General features: G+C 38.3%; 1 protein-coding gene across 4 annotated transcripts in view; it reads left to right on the top strand.

The window, feature by feature from the left end:
- The window catches only part of arhgef12b (Rho guanine nucleotide exchange factor (GEF) 12b), a 62,485-nt gene that overhangs the window by 12,379 nt on the left and 28,653 nt on the right, over nt 1–21,453 (top strand). For 2 of the 4 annotated variants that reach the window (XM_056745007.1, XM_056745009.1), the window contains exons 2-3: nt 16,263–16,283; nt 17,412–17,506. In XM_056745007.1, coding sequence (XP_056600985.1) covers nt 16,263–16,283; nt 17,412–17,506 — 116 coding nt within the window. Of the gene's footprint in view, nt 1–16,262; nt 16,284–17,411; nt 17,507–19,647; nt 19,763–21,453 lie in introns of those variants that run through there. The other 2 variants (XM_056745008.1, XM_056745011.1) reach the window with 2 other exon arrangements.

Raw genomic sequence — 21,453 nt, 5'->3', positions numbered from 1 at the left:
TGTAGTATCCTCACCTGTACATGTTCAAAGTTTAATGTCTATCTTGACCGAAATACACTAAAAATTATAATATTTTTTTGACCCACAAATGTACCGGTTCCCTTCAGAAGACATTTATTAACATCCTGAATTGTTTGCTGTGCAATGCAAAATACATAGGAATGGGATTTCCATCTTAAGGTTGACTGCACCACAATTTTTTGTGTACACTATTATGGACAACAATTGGCTTAAATTAACCCAGAATAGGGTTATATTTGATCCAACAATGGGTTAAAACTAGGCAACATTTTGCGTTTAAACAGCCAATCATATGTTAATGGGCATATGACATGGCTAAAACAAATATTATAGTTTTTTTAGGTAATGCCTTGTTTATACATGATGTAAGGTTAAAAACGCTGTATTTTCCAGACACTGTGCATGTTTGAATCTTCTCTTAGCCCATCTCACTGAAATGCACAGATTTTTACAAAGCACATTGCTCTGAAAAGCGAGGTGTGCTATGATTGGTCGAATACTGCAAGCGTGTGACAGAAATGTCACCCCTCTTACATATTTGGAACATCGGTTTCAATTGTACTGACAGGTTCGCCCACCCATCATGCATATACATTTTATACATTCATACCACGAACTGACGTGGATTTGTGGGGGTGTGGTTACACAAGGCTTTTTACGCAGGTCTGTGCTAGCATTAGCTTTTAGATTGAACGCATCTTTCGTTCAGACACTTTAATTTTTGCAATTTTGCGTGTCTAATACATGCACGGGCAACTTATTAAGCACCAAAGACACAGAAAAACATGCACTGTATTCGTGCCATATGACCCCTTTAATATAGAACCCAACTGTTGGGTGTGTCCATTTTTGACCCAATGATGGATTGAAATAACCCAACATTTTTAGAGTGTAGAAAGCTTGATCATAATGGGAGTGATTTAGTTGTGTGTGATCTTCAAGGACATTTCCCCCCTACCTATAACCTCTCACTTGACTAGTTTATAGTCTGAGACCCATTGGTTTTTGAAAGTAGATTTTTCTACAGCCCAAAACCACGTTTTCTGATGTAAAAGCACAGTACTAGAAAATTAGGGGAAAAGTCCTAAAGAATATAGAACAATCCTTTTTTTAACTCCCTTTAAACCTTGTTTCGTGTAATTGGCAACCTAGACTGGGATGTGAAGGTTTCTAGTGCTAGAGGAATAGTTGTCAGATGGTGACAGCTGCAGAGGATTCTGGGTAAGAGTGGTTGCTGGTAGCTGAAAGAGGCAGAACGCAGTTGGAGGTGCGAGGTCTCGGGGAGGTGAGAGGCAATAGGGGGATGGGTGTTGAACCAAAGAAGACCCTGGATCAAACTTGTTAAGAACTGGTTTAGCTTGTTGGTCATCTATATGTTCTCCTCTGTTACTCCTCCGGTCAATGTGATATCAGTGATCTGTCAAGCTGCTCTAAACATCTTACATGTTGTTTGCCTGTGCTCGACTCTTCTTTCTCCAGTAGACCCTGTTCTACTATAACTTCATGTTATCAACAAAGATATGATCATTAGCCTATATATGCCATTGATAAGATCATAGTTTTTTAATCAGCCCGAGGTTTGTATTGAGCACCCATTTTGATGCTAATTCACACCGATCCAAGAAACTATCCTGCAATTTTCCTCCGGCATTATCCTGTCAATCATTGCGTCTCACTTTCATCCTGTGACTCTTGCTGCGATGTGTTGTATGGGGCAGATGCACCCCACTTTAAAACTGTAGCTTTTGTTCAAGTAGAAATTTAAAATCATGGGGAGGGCATTGGCCAAATGACATAGTCTGACACTGTGAAACAACGGCCCAAACCTAGTATGACTGAGATGTTGTAAACCCAAGTGTTGCTACTTTCATTACCTGAACTTGTGCCTCTAAAGATATTCCTAAATCCCGCTTTCACCTCCCCGCTCTCCAGCCCAGTAGAGCGAGTCTCAACAGGAGACCCACCCCGTTCACTATCTTTGCACAGCTGGCAACATCTGCTCCTGAGAGCCAGATAAGACGGGATTGGCCACTCCACCCTGCTCCACGTTCCACTAGACAACCGTGCCCGTCTGTTTCCTGCTGCAACAGACCGTTACCAAACCGATCCGCAGAAGCCAGGCATGGCATGTCTGCCTGGTCTGTCTCTGTAGGGCTCTCACAGATGACTCGCAGTATCAGACCTGACTAAACATCTGGCTGTAAAGACATCAGAATGTACAGTGTGACATAACTGAGAGGAAATGGTCATTATTAATATCTTGGTTTGTTTAGAATAGCTTATTTCTGCTATGTGAGGTGAGATCCGTTTACTTACAGACCAGATACTTACAGATTAGTTAATATGCTATTTCATGCATTCTGACTTCTTTACACTGTTAAACGTGCTGGCTTCTCGTGCTTTACATGGTCAACTTATTAAAGAATGAGCAGCACTCCAACTTGCTTTAGAAAGTTTTTTATAAGTCTGGATCCCCGTTTCGTAACAGGGATCCTATTCCTTTTATCAGGCAATTCTCCTGGAAAAGCACGTCTACGGCAAGGCAAAAGAGAAAGCTTCCCACGCACCAACCAACCAGCGATTGGAAGACCCGCTTGTCAAGACTGGCTGCGTTGCGTCAAGATTGGCTGCGCTGTGGGCCTGCAGCTTCAGCTCGTTACTCTTGCAATAGTGAGAGAAGTTGTGTGTTTGTTTGTTCATGGCATTTTAATGATATATGTTATATAAATGGTGGATATAAGAACTTATATCTTCATAAGTTATCTCCAAAACGATTTGGAGATTGTTTGAAACTGATAGATGGGGCGGTTCCACTGCAAAAGGATGCCGGACATAAACTGCATGCGGTGAGTCAAACGAAGTTATATGTCTGTGTTTTGTTGCCGATCGGCGTGTACGTTCATAATGTAAACAACACGAAGGCGATGATGTATTGGGTGCTCATGCTATAGTTCCCTCGTCTTGTAGTTCCGTCCCCCTGCCTGCCTCCAGCACCTCGTCTTTCTCCAGAAATAATCGTACAGCTATTTCTCTCTTTTATAAATTTTTAATCAACTAAATACTCTTCGATGATACGACTTATGCAATATTACTCTATAGGTACTCAATAGTAATATGAGATTGCCAGAAACTGCATGTGTAGCAACTCTATCCCCCATTGACTTTGTATGGACACACAACCACTGAGCCTTCTTTTGGGGGGGTGGGTGAACGAGTAATCTGACCTGTCACACTACAAAATATGCTTCCTCCATCCGTCTTGCAAATGTCATATAATCAAGTCACAATTGTTTCCTGTCATTACAGCATGGAGAGCGTGAGAGAGACGGGTATGTCACTGTACCTGAATAGGCCCCATCTGCAGAGCGCTGTTGAAATTTCAACACACACTATCTAAGTAATCGGTGACAAAAGCAACTGCTGAGCCCAGCCTTTTGTTTTTGTTCTCCCGACAAAGTGCACAAGCCAGCCTCCCCCAGCATTACAGCGCTGGGGTCATGCCTGCGCTACTAAAGTCTATCAACTAGTGCAGGGAGACAGACCAACCGGGAGTTGCCTGGAAACTGTACGCCAAGACATGAACAGAGAGACTGTGGTATTTAGTGTAGCTCTCAGCGTGCACTTCTTATTCTTGCTGCAGTGCTTATCTTGTCTTGAAAGCATTCTTTTCTTAAATCTCTCTCTCCCTCTTTCTCATCCATACTTCAGTTTTCAGCCACTCAGATCGAGCAGCATTTGTTTTATTGGTTGTTGGAAGTGTTTGAAATTTTCTGTGTTTTAGAAAGCTGAAGGGATTTATGAGACAGGGACGACTGTAAACTTGATAGCATCGTACATTTTCTAATATTCTGTTCTTGATGTCTATTGCATGGATCTAAGCCATGAAATGTGTAATCGTGCAATTCATAATGTAACATGTTACATGTTGCGTATTTGTGGATATCAGGGCCTGTTTATACCTGATATAAAGATGAGTTTTGTTCGATTGGACCACAGGTGGATGAAAGAGTCGCATACCTGTTTTCACCTGGTGTTTTAATCCGAAAGTTTTTTTCACTTCTCTACTGATTTCATCGATGGGAGGGTTTTTAGGGCGACCATGAACAATCAGATATTTCCATCAAATGTATTAAAAAAGCACATGCAATGTATGAACATATGAACACGACAGCGTTTTTTGCTCTATCATCTGCAAGAAAAGTGCCATTTCTCAATTATTGTGTTTTTAAACTGGGATAGGCTCTTTAATTGATGGCTCATTTCAAGTGGGTGATTTCTCCTATTCGACGAAAACATGTATGCTTTGGATCATTTAGAAATGAGCTTCCCATCTTTTGATTGGACAATGCCTATCCCAGTTTGGGAATGCCCAATAAATGAGAAACACGCCTTTTGTGTTTTGCAGAGACCTGTTCTTGGATTTTTGGCAAAAACAAATGTGTTCTTTCTGATTTTAGCCGGAGAAGTTTTGTTGCGTTCCACAAACACACCTGTGGCCCGGCATAGCTGTTTTGGGAATACTCGCAGATATTACACTGAACACGCATGACATCATCGTTTGGACAGATATGTTTAAGAAGTCAACACAGACGGCATAGTTTTCAAAAACGTCCGCTTTCAAAAGTTTGTGTTTTCAGTTCCCCAAAAAGTTGTCATGATAACGACCCAAAACACACAAAAAAATTAATTACACACTTGTGTATCTGCATTTTTTACAAAATGTCTTCCAAAAATGCTAAATACACTATAACTATAATTATCACCACAATAGCATCGACAACAACGTATGATAATCTTATGTTGAGCTTCACATTTTTTATGTATGAGCCAATAGATTTTGATACCTATTTTATTATAAAATAAAATGTTTTATAAAACATTTATTTACAGTTGCTATAATAAAACATTTGTTCTGTTGTATATGTAGCTCATATGTAATGAGTTCCTGTTTTTCCTTATGTCTGTTGTCTTCACTAATATATATTCAATTTAAAGCGGGCGTAACACACAGGGTTTCTACCAATCTCATATTCATTTTGAGTACTTGGATAGTATCTTTGTATTTTCGAAGAGTATTTAGTTTGATCACATTTATAAAAGATAGATACAGCTTTACGATTGCTTCCGAAAACACAGGCGCGTGCGGGGGGGAGGGGTAGGCTGAACCAAAGAAAGTGCGCACCCATTGTCAACAAAACACAGACATCAGTTTCACTCACCGCATGCGGTTCATGTCCGGCATCTTTTAGTGAACATACAAACACCTGAACTTCCCGAACGTATGCTCTCTCTCTCTCTCCTGCACACAAGAGAAAGTGAAGTCTGTGCATGCTCTTTCCACTGCTCTCATTGCTGCTGATTGGACGTGCCGCATGCTTTTCCTGGAGAATTGTCCAACAAGGGTCTTGAAAAGTTGTTACAAAACAGTTTGATATGTTCGAAAAAAACTTTCCGAGACCTGTATGATTGCTGGGGGAGTGTATCGAGCACAGAAATACTACGTAATACACCCAACTCGTTTGTTGACAAGTTGACCATGTTAAGCATGAGAAGACATTACGTTTAACATTGTAAAGAAGTCAGAATCCATGAAACACCGTTGCAGGGCCGCTTTAAAGCTGTTTTGCAACAATGCAAAATTGTGAAAAGCTTAAGAAAAAAATTCTGATAATTAAGCCAGAATGATATGAAGCATTTTGATGTCGGTTGTTTTGAACAATCTTTGGGTTTTGAATCAAAGTTTATAAAAACGAGAAAGAAAGCCTTGGTTGTGTCTTCAGCTTAGTTTATTTGTTAGTTAATGGGCCATACTTGTATTCTATCATTAGTGGTAAAAGGGTGCATTTTATCTGATAGTTTTAAACTTGAATAGATAAAACTCTATGATTCCAGCGCCAGGCTGTGAAAAGCCAGCGCTTGAATCACCCCTCAGGAATTGTCTGGTATTTTTGGCATTCAAGACATGGGAGTATTATTGTTGTGCCTTTTTTCTTTTCGTAATCAAGCTTCTATAAATAGAGAAGGGTCCTGGATCCGCCCAGACATTTCTGGAGTCTTGACTCTTAAGTGTTTTAAAGCTTTCTGGAAAGAACAGGGAATGTTTTGGGAATTCTGATATCTAGCTCTCGTTCGATCCAAAGCCGAGGTATTGTGATCCTTTTAAAACCTCTATCTTTTGAAATCAGTTTTTAATAAGTCAAAACCGCCATTATAAACCTCCCCACCGCTAAACCAAATTGTAAAGATAAGATTCAACATTGTGGGAAATTGGAGCTTTTGCATTGTTCATCTTTCATAAAGATGGTCATCTAGCAGCAAGCCGCAAGGATGCACAGTGAAAAAAACATTTATACTTTCAATGTGATTCTAAACCAAATCCACATCCAAACATCCAATGTTCAAAGACACAGTTTCTGCTGGGGCTCTCACAATATCAGATTTTTAACAATAACAAAATATATAATCACATTAAGGGGTGGTTTCCAGGATGGGCATTAGCTTAAACCAGCACTAGGCCTTAGTTAAATTAGGACATTTAAATAGTTTTTACAAACATGCCTTACAAAAACATTACTTTTGTGCATTTTGAGACGAAACAAAAGCACTGATCTATTTTAAAATATGTCACTGCTAACTATTTTCAGTTTAGAAAGCTCTAACATTTATTTTAGTTCAGGACTAGTCTCAAGCCTTGTCCGGGAAACTGCCCCTAAGTGTTTAAATAAATAAGTATTTAAATCTTTTCTATAATTACTTCTGATCTGTATTGTTAGATTGTCTTTGATGATTAAAGCTAAAGATGATTGAAGTGCAGGATTGCCTATAGGTTAATGTCTTTTTTCACAGTTCACTTATAGTTGTCCAGGGCTAACATAGCATTTTGTTGATAATGTGTTGCAGAACCCGTAAAAGCCATCTTAAGGAGTGGTCCATAGAGCTCCTGTCAAAATTCTCTCATGTAAGCTTGCTGTTGTGGAATTGATTATAGTTTAAAGAGATTGACCTTAGGGAACTGCCACATCTGTCACGAACCCTGAGCTTTCTTCATGCAGCATTATAAATCAGCTCCCGTGGTAGGACCTAAGCGTGTGAAGTGTAAATGAGTTTGTTTGTAGCCCCGGGATCGGTTTTCCACTCACTTTTAACAGGATAAAAGTGAGATGTGTTATCGGCACTGGTTCGTGATCAGTTTAAAAATGCAGTTGTCTGGAGGGAGAATGTCAGCAGTGCTATGCAGCCAATGGCGGCGGGTTCTAGCGGCTCCGTGCGGCTCCGTTCAGCTGCTGGGGAATCAGCTGTTTGCCTTGGCTTGTGTTCCTCTGGAGTCTTTGACCTTTCACCTCTGACTCATGCAGTGCATTTCCAATAGTCATTTAGTCTTGATTTAAAGGTGACGTGTTTGATTTTTCTCTCTCTTTTAGGCATTCGGCTCCAGATTCACCCAAAAGTGTAAACAGTTGTTACTTTGTGGTGGTATGTTTGCTTTGTTAGCACTGGCCAACAACCAATGGTGTCATAAGGATGCTAAATGCAAATATGGCGACACAGCGATGACGTCAAATCTCACTGGCTCTCACAAGTCTTGTGACTTGTCATGTTTCGTGACAGCACATGAGAACCAATGAGATTTGAGGCTTTTGACACGTCACCATTTTCAAATTTAGTGCCCTATGGGTTTCAGTTTGACTTTTCTTACACGCCAGTTCGTTTGCTTCACAAGAAATTTGTTAACCTACTGGGGTTGTCTATGGATTATGAAGAATTAATGTAGCTTCAGAAAGTTAGGACCTGACAGTTTAACAAAAAAATTTATTATTATTTTTTTTTACAAAAAAAGGCTTAAAAATTGGTATTACCGTAACTTTTTTTTTATCCGTCAACCCCATAGCATATTTTACTAAAAAACAAAGCCGTTATGCCAAAGCAAGCTTTTAATAAGCACACAGAATAAGTCATTGGCCTTTTCTCAATTCCAAGAACACAAAAACGGACTTGTTTTGTTGCGAGGGTGCCTCAACAGAACAAACAATGATGGAGGTGCCGCACTGACTTATTGGACTTCAAGCGGATTCTGTAGGTGTGCAAGGCTGCATATGATACATCTTTGATATCGAGAACACATCCGGGTACTTTCATGCGTTCTCTGTTCTTGTGTTCTTGAGTATTGGAACTGAACTTTGGCGGTTATCGATGTCGTAGAGCAAGAACACGAGGACATAAGACTGCTGAAGAAAACACTTTGAGAACAGCCAATGATGATGTATATTTTAAAATGTATATATGTAACATTTCTTCAATGCTGAAAACTACCCGTATCAGTAATTGGAAAAAAAAGTTGTGTACACAGCGTGACAAGAGAATATTAAGCTTTTAACTAGAAAAATATGAAGTAGTCTGTTAACCTGGTAGACATTTGTAGGTACTAGTAGATGGGTTTCTTTACATAAATTTAAACTTAAAGTAAGTATAATATATTAAACTACAACATCTATTAAAGGCTGTTTCTTCGAATGTGTGTTGAATGTTACATAAATCACTAACCACAGGTTTTTCAACTGCGGATCTTTGTTGACAATGGCAACTAAGATACTCAGAGCATTGGAGTTTCAGTTCTCCTGCCGATTGTACGTTTTCTAAAGTCATCTGAGCTGGTTAAGTGTCATCCATAAATTAAACTCTTGAATAACATTTAAAGATTTCATTAGAAAATTGTATGTTCATCAGATGTGTTCATATAAGCATGGGAATGTATGAAGTCAATGGCGTTTCTAAACGGAGTTGATTTCCAAACAGAGTTGAGGTTGAGACTTCAGATGGAATCAGAATAAAATCTCTTAAGCAATGGCTGTAAGTGACCGCAGTCGTTTTCAGTTGGAAACTATGAGTCGTAAAGTCAGATGGCTATGCAAACATGTTTGTTAGCTTAAGGTGTATACTTCAAGAATAAACATAACTAATGAAACACATATTGCGCACGCTGTGATTATCTATCTGAATCAGAAATCTGTTGGACATAAACAATTACAGTTTTTTTTTAATTTAAAATTCTTATTTTCTTAGTCTCTTTGCAATTGTCATGTCACAGTATCTAATGAAGGCATTTCTTTGCATTTCTCTATGAAAACCCTCTCTCAGATTTAGTTTACTTGGTAGAACTTTTTTGGGGAAATTTAAATTTTAGTGTTAGTCGTGGTTTGTTTGTTTATAGTACCTAGTTTTACAATTTATGTAGCATAATGGAAGATGCTTGCTTGAAATTCATTTAATGCCATATTCACATTGATGCATGGCATGAATATGATACTTAAAGGAATAGTTCACCCCAAAAATGAAAAGCTGTCATTAATTACTGACCCATTAAGTTGTTCCAAACCTGTATACATTTCTTTGTTCGGCTGAACACAAATAAAGACATTTGGAAGAAGGTTAGCAACTGACCATTCTGAGAGACCAATGACCATAGTACATTAAATGATTTGTTGAACACAAGAAGATATTTGAGGAATTTAGGAAAGCTAACCGTTTTGAGGTACCACACCATTCAAGTCAATGATGCCTCATTACTGTCAGTTGCTAACTTTCTTCCAAATATTTTTCTTTGTGTTCAGCTGGACGAAGACATTTATACAGATTTGGAAAAAATAGAGGGTGAATAATTCCTGAACGAAGTTTCATTTTTGGGTGAACTATCCCTTTAAATACTTTTCTATTGCAATCCTTGTAAATAGTTGACAGTAGCCTGAAGGTTGGTAATGATTTTCATTTGCAGTGTTGCTGGGATTGTTTCTTGGCCCACTGTGAGCAATTTAAGCTTGGGTTAAGAGGTTATGTTTGTACCCTATGGGAAATTTATCAGAATATAGACAGTAGGAATGTATTTATCCGCTTTATAAGGCTTTTAAATTGGGTTTCCATACATTTGCAATGCATGTGTGTTTTTCTATAACACCCCTTCCCTGCCCCCACCAGCTCATCCCAATCATAATAAAACGTGAACAGACAGCGTAGCGTGAAGAAATGTGCGCCCGCTCACTTGCTCAGTCTTTCTCCGCGGGTTTATTGGGGCAGAAGGAGAGATTGCTCCAGAGTTGAGACCCAAACCTTCAAGCCTTTCGAGAGGGTGAGAGACAGTGGAAAAGAGAGCAAGAGGGAAGAAGGTGTGGCTGCTGTTACCATCAGTCTTTTGAGGCATGTTCCGCTGTGATCATATTTATTTAAAGACTTGTTAGTCAAAAGGAAGTCTTTTTATTCAATAGAGCTTCATTGTAAAACGTACAAGGAATACTGAGATATTATTAGTATAATTATTCAGGTAATGTTTCTTTTGATAGACAGGGTTGTGCCATCTGAACGTTTTTCAATTTTGCATTGAAAGTTGAAGTGGAAGTCATGAACTAACAAGCTTAAAAGCTAAGAGGCAAAGTCGCTCAAATCATTTCCAATAATCCCAAAAAACCTGTAAATGATTCATTAATCTGCAAACCGATGTTGGCAGTCAAGAAGAGTAAATATAAGCTGTGAAAAGTGCTCTGAGCGGCTTTGCTAGGTTGTTACTTCTTCCGTTATAGCATCATAATACAAATGCACTCCCATTGTCATTAACATTAGGAAGGTTTGGCCTGCGATCATTTTGAGCCGATTGTTGCATAGCATGAGTAACTTCCAGTTTACCCCAAAATACATTCCTGTCGTCATTACCCTCATGTCATTCCAAACTGGTGTGACTCTTTTCTTCTGGTTAACACAAAAACAGATGCTTTGCAAAATATATTTACACAGTCCGTGTCCAGGGACTGTCAAAAAGCACCATAAAAGTAGTTTATGCGCTGGGATCTATATTTCAAGTCTTCATAGCTTTGCGTGAAATTAAAGTCGTTATTCATGAAAAACGCTACCTTCTGACAAATCACTTAAATCATATTTACGCTTGTGCACGGATAATGTCGAATGCCATTGGTTCCTGTGTTCAGGAACATGACAAAGTTATGTTCACCTCAGACATGATAAGGAATTGTATGCATATGCATAACAGGTGTAACAATAAATTGATGAGTCACATATCATGAAACAAGATTCTCTGTTAAATTAATCTGTTGATATCTTAATCAAAACTTCTCATATTAATATAGTAATACTATGATGAGCATTTACAGTCAGTGTTGCAAGATTGGGCGGGTTTGGGCTTCTTTTGTAAGGGTTAGACCGGAGAAAAATGCATTTGGCGTTTGGACAAATTTGGGCTGCTTATGAAATAAAAAACTGCCCAAGCAGCTTGTATATTTTTGCTTTTGATTAGTCAAGTCATTTCCAAACGTTCGAAAATTATGTGTTGTGTAACACATTATTCCTTAACACAGCTCTTGTGGGTTCAGTTTAACCAATCAGGTCTGGGATAGGGAGACCTCTCCTGTCAATCAATCTACAGTAACTTTAGATCATGTGATGCCTCATAATACAAAATGGATTGAGGTGGTTTTGGCGCGATAACGGACCAGATTGTGTATATTGAAGTGATCACAATGGCAAAGTGGCCCAAATATATGTTGCATGGTAGGGAGAGTAACTCAAATTTCACAACGTGGATTAAACGTGTGGTGAAAGACGACTCGAAGACGTTGTAAATATAACTATGACTGAATTCACAGCAGTTAAAGGCGGTATGTCCGATTTCTCATAGACGTTGTTGACACACCCCAACCCCATCTTGCGCTTTCGTCAGCGCTGGGCTCGACTAATGTTCATTCTGTGCACTGTGCAATGTACCGCTGATTGGCTACAAGGTTGTTTTGGTACTTGGCCCCACTTTGTCTAAACAAGAGTAATTCGGAAATCGGACACCCTGCCTTTAAAGGATTTAATAAAAATCAAACTGAATATGGGATTCTACGTTACTTCTGTTCATCATACTCGTCCTTGACAGCTCCTGGACTTGCTAAATTTTGCATTGTATGTTCTTCACGAAAGACGTACTGTGGTTCTGTCAGATGTTAAAGCGGCCCTAACACACAGGGTTTCTGCCAATCTCATATTAATCTTGAGTACCTATAGAGTAGTATTGCATATGCATATCTTCGAAGAGTATTTACATTTACATTACATTTACATTTAGGCATTTGGCAGACGCTTTTATCCAAAGCGACTTACATTGCTTTATCCTATAAATTTTACATAAGTATTTGCAATCCCCTGAGATCGAACTCACAACCTTGTTAACGCAATGCTTTTACCACTGAGCTTCAGGAAAGCTATTTAGTTTGATCACATTTATAAAAGATAGACAAAGCTGTACGATTACTTCCGAAATCATACGTCGCGTGGGGGCAGGAGGGATAAGCTGAACTAAAGCACATTGTCAACAAAACACAGACATCAGTTTCAGTCACCGCGGTTCATGTACGGCATCATTTAGCGCTGGGACGGCTCCATATATCAGTTTCAAACGATCTCCAAATCCAGCGTTATATCCAGGGGTGCACATACGTTTTTCCATCTGGTTCTCAATATAGAATCTGTAGATGCTCACATTTTGGTGCTCACATTGCACATAGTGTGAGAAATTATCTTTACCTATTAAAAATAAAAGTAAAAAAGTAGTTACTTTTTAATTGTCTAAAACAGGACTAAGAATAATTGTTACAATACAGTTTTACATGTTCGAAAAAAACTTTCTGAAACCTGTACGATCGCTGGGGGAGTGTATTGAGCACAGAGATACTACGTAATACGCACAGCTTTGTTTTTCGACAAGTTGACAATATTAAGCATAAGACAGCATGTTTAACATTGTAAAGCAGTCAGAATGCAGGACACATTGTTGCAGCACCCCTTTAAGGCAACTCTCAAAGGTAAGCGCTTTATTGTTGCCGCTGTTCTTTTGTAGTTTTGTTGTATGTACGTACGTATCAATGAATTGCACCGTTTTGGCTGCCCTGGTGTGTGAATGAACTTCATGAATGAGTGGAAAATGCTTCTCAGCTTTCCGTATCCGATTAATTATAGTGGGCTCTTTTTGCGCAAAATGTGTTTTTTGGGGGTTAAAGTCATTGTTCAATTTCTTGATTGTCGCTTTGAAGTGGTTTCTGGACATATTTGTCATATTTTCTAACTCTCTTAAATGTTTGATCCGTTTGACCTGTTTTCCTGGTTTAGTTATATTTTTTCATCTGGTCATAGTTCGTTTTAAGGAGATAAAATGGTCAACATCGTCGTTGATTGACAGTGCAATACATTTCCATCACATTATTTTGGCACATAAAACTTGGGCTTTTTTTGTTGCAGTGGGTGGGTTTTATGGAGCCTTTGGACTGGAAATTCCCTTCCCAATGTGGTGACACTGTTTACGGCGTCATTTTGTGGAATGTACTGTACAACACTTTTCAATAAGTTCTTAATAACATTCGCAAACATAAACTAACAATGAGTAACATTTTTGCAGCATCTATTCATTTTGTTGTATTGTGAGTCCAGTTTTCATGTCTGATCTCCCAAGCACTAGATTATTAAATCTGTTTCCACAGGATGAATCCACGGATTTTGTCAAATCCGTATGCATTGGGTGAACATCCTTTTCTATGTCATTTGAATGCATGATTTTCTCATTCCTGTTATTACGGAAAGACTTAAACTTGGAGATTTCCTGGAAATTTGATGTTTTACATTGATCTCTGCTTTGATTGTTCCTTCAGCGTCTATTAAGAATATCTAAGCGGGCATTTGTTTGTTTGCCACTGAAATTAAAGGCAGTTTTCCTTGGAAAAGGGAGAAAAATGGGAAGAGGCATAGCCTTGAGAAATTTTATTTAAGCCCAGTTCTGCCCCCTGCCTTCACTCCGACCCACCCCATACACCAAACACCCCCCCATTCACACATTCAGGAAACGAGGGTCCCTGCCAGAAGCCCTTTCTGTTTCCGGGAATCAGGCCCACAGGGCTGCTGTGTAATGGGCCAGCTCTGACGTGAAAGCCATTGTTCCCGTACGGAGCTCTATTGTGGAGGGGAAGGAACAGCAACAAAAACAAAAACCACCCGCGGAAGGAGCTGAGAGGGAGGGAGGACGAGATGTCTGAGCTATTTCTGTAAAGAGGCTCCTCTAGTTCTTCCCCAGGAGTGCTCTGTTCTCCGATGAGATACAGGAGATATTGCGTGTTGGGTTGCAGTTTATCACTATGATCTAACTCGGCAGTCTGTCATGGTAAAGGCTGACACGCAAATTCAAAAATATATGTCTCGTGAGAGTCTGATCCGCGTGGAAATGCAAGCACTTGTGTGTTTGATGGAAGCCTTATGGCACATAGTTGACAACTTTTCCACTGTGTGGCCAAGAGTTACAGTTTTTTAGACCAAACCTTGATGAGAATTAGCAAACTTGTGTTTTTAAAAGTGAATGATTTAAAAAAATGTAATGTAACGGGGGCTCGTGGTATGTGTTGATAGAAATATCTCATTCTAAGATAATAAAACATAACGCTTAATTTTTTAAGGAGTTTATACACCTTTATACATATTTTATTGCATTTCTATCCATTATGTCTTCAACTACACACTGCACCTTTAAAAGGGATGGTTTCAAATAAATTTATTAATTACTTTTTACTTTTTTTTTATTACTTTTTTTCTGCAGGACACTTAAGTGGATATTTTGAAAAAAGTTTGTGACCAAACATTATTGGACACTATAAATGCTTTGAATAAATTTGAATAAATGCTGACAAGGTTTTTTTTGGTTAAGCATCCCTGGTCATTCACAAAACATTCTTAAAGTGAAATTAAAAATGATCATTCATATATTTTTACGCAGTATTTATTATAAATTATTTATCTATGCACATAATATATATTTTTTTCATTTCCACTTGTAATCTTTAATCAAAAATATTGTGAACCTCCTTACCCCCTCGAAACCACCTTTTTTCACTTCTGGTCATGGGTAATGGTGCAGGGGCGGGGCTTCAATGACTGACTCATTGCAAGCTGGTTGACAAATCTGACTCCATTTTGTTGGCAACGCCCAAATTTCAACAATCCAATCAGTACTCGATGAACGAAATCAACTCCCGTCATCTATTTTCCTCATTTCAGAAGTTGTTTCACCCGGATATACGTCACGATTCAGGAAAAATAGACACTCACTACTTCTGTTTCATGGCGACTTTAAGAAAATTCTTCTTAAATTCTAAAATACTAGACTATTATTTTTCTCAAGATTAATTTACAAATCGTATGTTATTTTATTCTTATGAAAAAAATTAAGATGTTCTTAAGAAAATATTTGAGAACTTCTTAATAAAAGGAGATTCTTATGAGCTCCCTATGATTTATGTGAATAACAACTTTGTTTTAAGAACAGTTTTGTGAATCCGGCCCCTGCTTTTTAAGAGATATCAATGTCACAAACTGAGATCAGATTTGCCAAGTCTCCAATTAAACATCAATTTTATCATATATTTCAGTATGAAGTAATTAAAATGACCTAGATTCATGTTATTTTATCTGTACAATCTGCATTCCTTTAACATCTACATACTCCTAATGTATTTTAACAATTGTCACATTTAATTATATATTTTTTAATCTAATTTTAAGAGAAACATACAAGACTAAGTTGATACTGTCATAAAATACATCTTAGAATCTGCCTACCTATGAAAAGCAACCTAAGATACTGCTGTCTGTGGAACAGTAAACAGTAAAACTATACATTTTTGAAAGCAGGTTAAAGCAGTTTTTCCAAGACAGATAAAAATAACACATAGTCTCAGCTGTTTAGCATTTCCAGTTTCTTTCCTTTTTTTTGCACAGAGGACACACATTTGTCTTGTATATTAGTGTAACCCTTTAGTCCCGTGTTTTGAAAGCAAACTAAAGTTTGACAGAGGTAAAGCGATAGGTCACAGGGGGGCAGAACATCATCCTGGTACTTGAAGCCAAACAACAAACAGACTATAGGCACCACATGGGGCAGGGGAAGGTTGATGAAGATGGAAAATTGAAAAATACATTACGCAGAACAACCATCACCATTGCAAAGAAGATATAATCAATTTTAACATGTTATTGTTAAGGTACAGGTTGAGTCAATTTCTGCAAAAAAAAGGAGGTAATAAAACTAGATGGAATAATTAAAATGCAGTGTGTAAAGATAAATATTTAAAAATAGATACATAAATAAACATATAAACTGTTATATAAATATAAACTAATATATAAATAAATCATTAACTTAAATATTATTTTTCTTCCAGGTTTCCCAAAAAAGCGAGCAGGTGAGTTGCAACACCTCCTTTCGCTGTCTTCTTTCAAAGCTATTCAAACACTCATTAAAGCGAGAAGGACAGTAGCTGGGCAGACAGTTAATGGTTGACAGTGATAAGGGCAGGTTGAGGGTAGACATAACACTGATGCTGTCACTGATATGAAATGCTTAGATTCACAGTATTAAAGGGATAGTTCACCCAAAAATATAAACTGTCATCATTTACTCTCCCTCAAGATGGTCCTAACCTGTATCAATGTATTTGTTCTATTGAACACAAAAGAAGATATTTTGAAGAATGTGGAAGACAAACCGTACTGGGGCACCATTGACTTCCTTAGAGTTTTTCCTATTATGGTAGTAAACAGTCCCCCTGAACTGTCTGATTACAAACATTCTTCCAAATATGTTTGTGTTAAACAAAGCAATTAAATGTTTACAGGTTTGGAACAACTTAAGGGTGAGTAAATGATGACAGAATTTATTTTTTTCTGCAAACTAGCCCTTTAACCTCAGGGTTTACAAAGAAGGGAAATGTAAGCTGTATCCTCTTAAAGGTGTTTCGTTGTGGTTTTATGTTCACAAAGTATTAAAATGATTTTCCGTGTTTGTTTTTTTCGAAACTAGGCATGAAACTATGTTCACGTGGTGTCATTTTATTGTCTATTGAAGGGTGAACAGTCAACAATGTGTGATATCATTCACTATTAAGCACATTTTATTTGATTATTGCGGTTCTAATGCTACCAGGCAACGACACATATATCTTTATATAGAACTTTTGTAATGTTGTAAGAATCTTTTGTTGACCCTTCTATATTTCAAACCATTTTTATCATTTCCTGAAAACAGCCTTTGATGCCGGCAACAAAAAAGGGCATTTCTGCTCACACGGCTTGTTATGGTGTCGTGATAACAGTTTATATTAAATCATTGATTTCCCTGAGAACAGTAGTTTGCATTGTGTTGGTCTGAAATGTTTTGTCTACTCTCTCCGGGCCTGTTTTTGGACAAGGGGTTTGAGTGTGACCTTTTGAAAGTGGATCCACATTTCCTGTCTTGTTTTTGTGTGCATTTGGATAAGAATAGCATGATGTGGCACTGATGGTGATCGTTTTCCATTTGTGTGTGTGTACAGGACAGGAAGTATTCTCAGTAAGGACCATCCCCCTGACAAAAAGCCTAAGAGCGACAATGCATCAGTCCCCCCCTCGCATGAATTTGACCCCACAGGTAAGAACTCAAGTGTTCACTTGAAAGACATCTTGTAAATAATGCATCCACCTCTCTGTCTGGCACTCTACATCTCTCTTTCGTCTCTTTTCCTCTCTCACTCACTCTTTTTCAGAGGAATAGTCTTTGTTATTAACGTAAAAGACAAATATATATTTTGATTATTTAAAGCGAATCGCATGTGCACGCATCAGCATGGCGACAGCTGGGATATTGTGCATGTGAACTGCAGCTCTGTGGATTTTTCTTCATTGAGAGATTGAACGCAGACCTACAGTAACTTCTATATAACAACATCTGCTGTTGGACTCCGTCTGTATTAAGATTTGCACCAGGAACATGTCAAACCCCTTGACATTAAAAGGACCGCGGTGATGTCAATCATCATTTAAATGCTGGAGTAGCACCTTGTTTAACACACTCTGGCTTTTGGCAATAACTGGAATACCAACTTCACGAATCAGACTCGGCAATTCAACCCTTAAAGGGATAGATTGCAGATAGAGGTCAGATTTTTTCTCACTATGGTAGTAAACAGGAGGGTCAAGATCTGTTTGGTTATAAGCATTATTCTAAATATCTTTCTCTGTGCTAATCAGAGCAAAGACATGTATACACGTTTACATTACTCGAAGGTGAGTAAATTATGAAAGAATTTTCCTTTTTGGGTGAACTGTCCCTTTAAGGGGCCATTCAAGTATTTTGAACACCTGAGTGAACGAGGTTTGTTATAAATGTGAGCCGTTAACGTACCATTTATCTTAACAGTCACCGCTTGCGTAGGTCCCCCCTTGCAGAACAAAACCTGAATGCTGCCGTCTTTGCTCATGGGCATTCAGTCCCTTAGCCAGGTTTCTGAGTCACAGAATCTATGTGATCGGTCATGATGATTTTAAATGATTGCGGAGAAAGATAGTTCTTACAGCCAAATGGTGTAATATTAACATGGAACCATACGAAGCTTAGACCTAGGGCTGGTCAACATAACTAGAATATAGTATTTGTTGCTCTTGAATAATTAAAAAAGCATGATTTGGACAAAACATTCAAATTGTTCAATACAAAAGCAGTAATAATCGATATCTTCATTTTTCTAAAGCTTAATTTGTGCTTGTTTTTTTTACTTGGACACCTATTGATGGTACATTGTTTAGTATCTGTTTTCTGAAAACCAAACCATCCCCATACCTGACACTTTTCCTGATACTCGTCCTGATACTCTTGTCCATATAGTGTATTTCGATGTGTTAAACTTGATGTTCTCTTTTTATTTATAGGCAATTTAGCCTCAGAACAAATCTGTGTTTTAAACCAGGATTTGCAGACATGGCTCTTTTATAATCCATAATCTTGCCCAGGACTATTTTATCGTAACTGAAAGGATCAGCAGAACCCATGTTGCCATGCAGTCCAGCAGTTTAACGCTTTGAATCCCAGTGCTTTGGGTTTAATGTGATAACCAGCAGCCTGGTTATAGCATTATGTGGGAGGACCCATTCCATCACAAACTGCGGATGGTGTCACAGTGCTGTAATGCCTCTCTGTCTTCCTGTCTCAGAGACGCACAGCTGTGTGGTGATCAGAAAGGGGAAATCTCATTTGAGGATGGCGGTTTATTTTTGTAAGAGATCCAGCTGAGTCATGCAGAAGGATATACAGGGTGTGTCTCAGATGTGTCTGAATCATCATGTTATAATATAATTCAGGTGGAGAAGGAAGCAGTGTCTGGTCATGGATGAAATGTGTCTTATTTGGTAAAACCCTTAACTCGGGATTGCAATCTCTGACCTTTTAAAAATAATGTTACCTAAGTGATCCAGGTATAGGAAAGTTGTATGCTTTTACCTTTATTCCTGCCGTTTATGAGATTTTCTATCATTTATGATGCAACGCTTCACCCCGCATTGAGCGCAAGTTTTTCTATCTTTTCACGTTTATACTCTTATGATGAATGATGCTAGTTTTTTGTCTAAGAGGCTCGGTTCTTTTCATAGTTTCTTTTTTTTTTCAAAATCATACAAAGTCATCAAAAGAAAATCTTGTGGCATACCTTTCCGAATAACCTGTATGACTCTGTATGATCGTAGAAATGCATTTAATACTGGACATCATTTACTTTCTTCAAATTCTTCAAATGATTTTTCATAAATCATTTTATGTTTCTGATTTCTGCTGTTTGTGTGTGTGCCGCATGTTTTTTGCTCTCAGAGCTGCCTGTTCAAAATGTTGTAGTGGACGGAAGACCAGAGTCGTGTGGTAAGAGTCACAGAGTCCCTTGGTTTTGCTGTGGGGTGTGTGTGAGTGTGCTTCTCTCTTCCTATCATCGTCCAGAATTAATCTGCGTGCTCGTGAGCACGTATGGGCCGTACCCTACGGGAATAAAGTGAATTCACTCACTTAATTTTCATCTTAAGTCCTTTGCATGATTAAAGTGGCATGCAGTGCTGTGTCATCACATCACTTTTCCATTACTGGTACGTTTCACATGCTATTTGGCTCATGTCTGGATCGAGTCTGTCAGGGGTTTCATGCTTCAGTTATTATAACAAGTCTTATTAGAGACAGTATGTCTCTATTTAAACATTTTTCAACCCAATTGAATTAAAACTTTAAGAACACGTTCCCCGCGATCCCATTTTTTAACCTTTAGTTAATGTGTGATGTTGCTGTTAAAGCATAAACAAAACCTGCAAAATTATTAAGCTCAAAGTTCAGTGCCAAGCGAGTTTTGGTCTTTAACAGAATTCGCTTTTCAAGGACTACAGAGAACGGCTGGAATCGGACTACAGTCCCCTACTTCTCGGGTACATGATGTTACTATTATGAGTGCTTTAAATAACCTCGGCCCACAGGAATACGCCTTAAAGATGCGAGGTCTTCCTTAGAGAAGAGGAAGAGCCGCTGGAGTAGTGTTTGGTTATCAGAGATTGTGAACATTTGACTGAGCAATGCGCTAAACTCCTTTCACTTTCATCACAGTCGTACAGCTGGTAATAGGAATTCATCTCCACACATTATTAGATAACCAACGATCAAACAACAGCTTCAATGACTTCAACATTGGCTGTGAAAGCTGTTCTGTGTAATACACTGATATTGTGTGTGTGTGTGTGTGTGTGCACGCATAGCTTACCTCTTAAACACTTCTATGAAACGTCTTTAAAGTCCTGCTTGCAAATGTCTCCTGGTCAATCTGCTTGTTTTATTATCCAACTTGGGCCCAATATAAAAAGGCAAAACTAACGGTTCTGTTATTAATGTTAAAAAAATTGCGATATCTAACAAAGTCTGACGTTTGCACATGCACTAGCAGACCTCCATTACACTACGATCAATTCATATTATTTTTTCTGATGAAGTGAAGTTGACGCAGTGTTACTGTTTATTGCTAAAAGCCAAAGCTAATGAATTCACGTACACTGAGAGGAGACCGACTTATCACAACAGCCTGAGAAGCGGAAGCTCGCTGATATGGAATGGCTGGAAATCTTCACACACTCTAAGCGGGCAACCAATCACGACAGACCTGGTCAGCTTTATCAATAAGAGCGTTTCGGAAAGAGGAAGTTTATATACACCGGAAGAAATCCAGTTGTTTTGTGAGAACGGTGTACAATAGGCTTAAAATATGTGTAACATCAAGTTTTTTATTTATTTATTAGAAACATGAACATCCATTGTTAAACACCCAAGAAATATAATCAAAGGCTATAAGACAGCAAATGACTCCTTTAATGCTTTACAGAAAATACACTTTAGCAGTATAAGAAAAAAAGTCAATGAATAAGGAAATGTCTTTATTTATATTGAAAACTAATACTGGTGCTATGAAACTGTATCAGAGTCCCTTTTAAGGGAAGTTGTGGTACTCAGCTGCCATGTTTGCAGCGCTCTGGGTTGCTATTTCAGTCATCCAAGTCCTATCCATCTATCTACTTGAATAGGGA

Source organism: Triplophysa dalaica, chromosome 4 (assembly GCF_015846415.1).
Source record: "Triplophysa dalaica isolate WHDGS20190420 chromosome 4, ASM1584641v1, whole genome shotgun sequence".
NCBI classification, from domain to species: domain Eukaryota; kingdom Metazoa; phylum Chordata; class Actinopteri; order Cypriniformes; family Nemacheilidae; genus Triplophysa; species Triplophysa dalaica.
The sequence above is the reverse complement of the archived record's forward strand: the minus strand, read 5'-3'. Positions and strand labels throughout refer to the sequence as shown.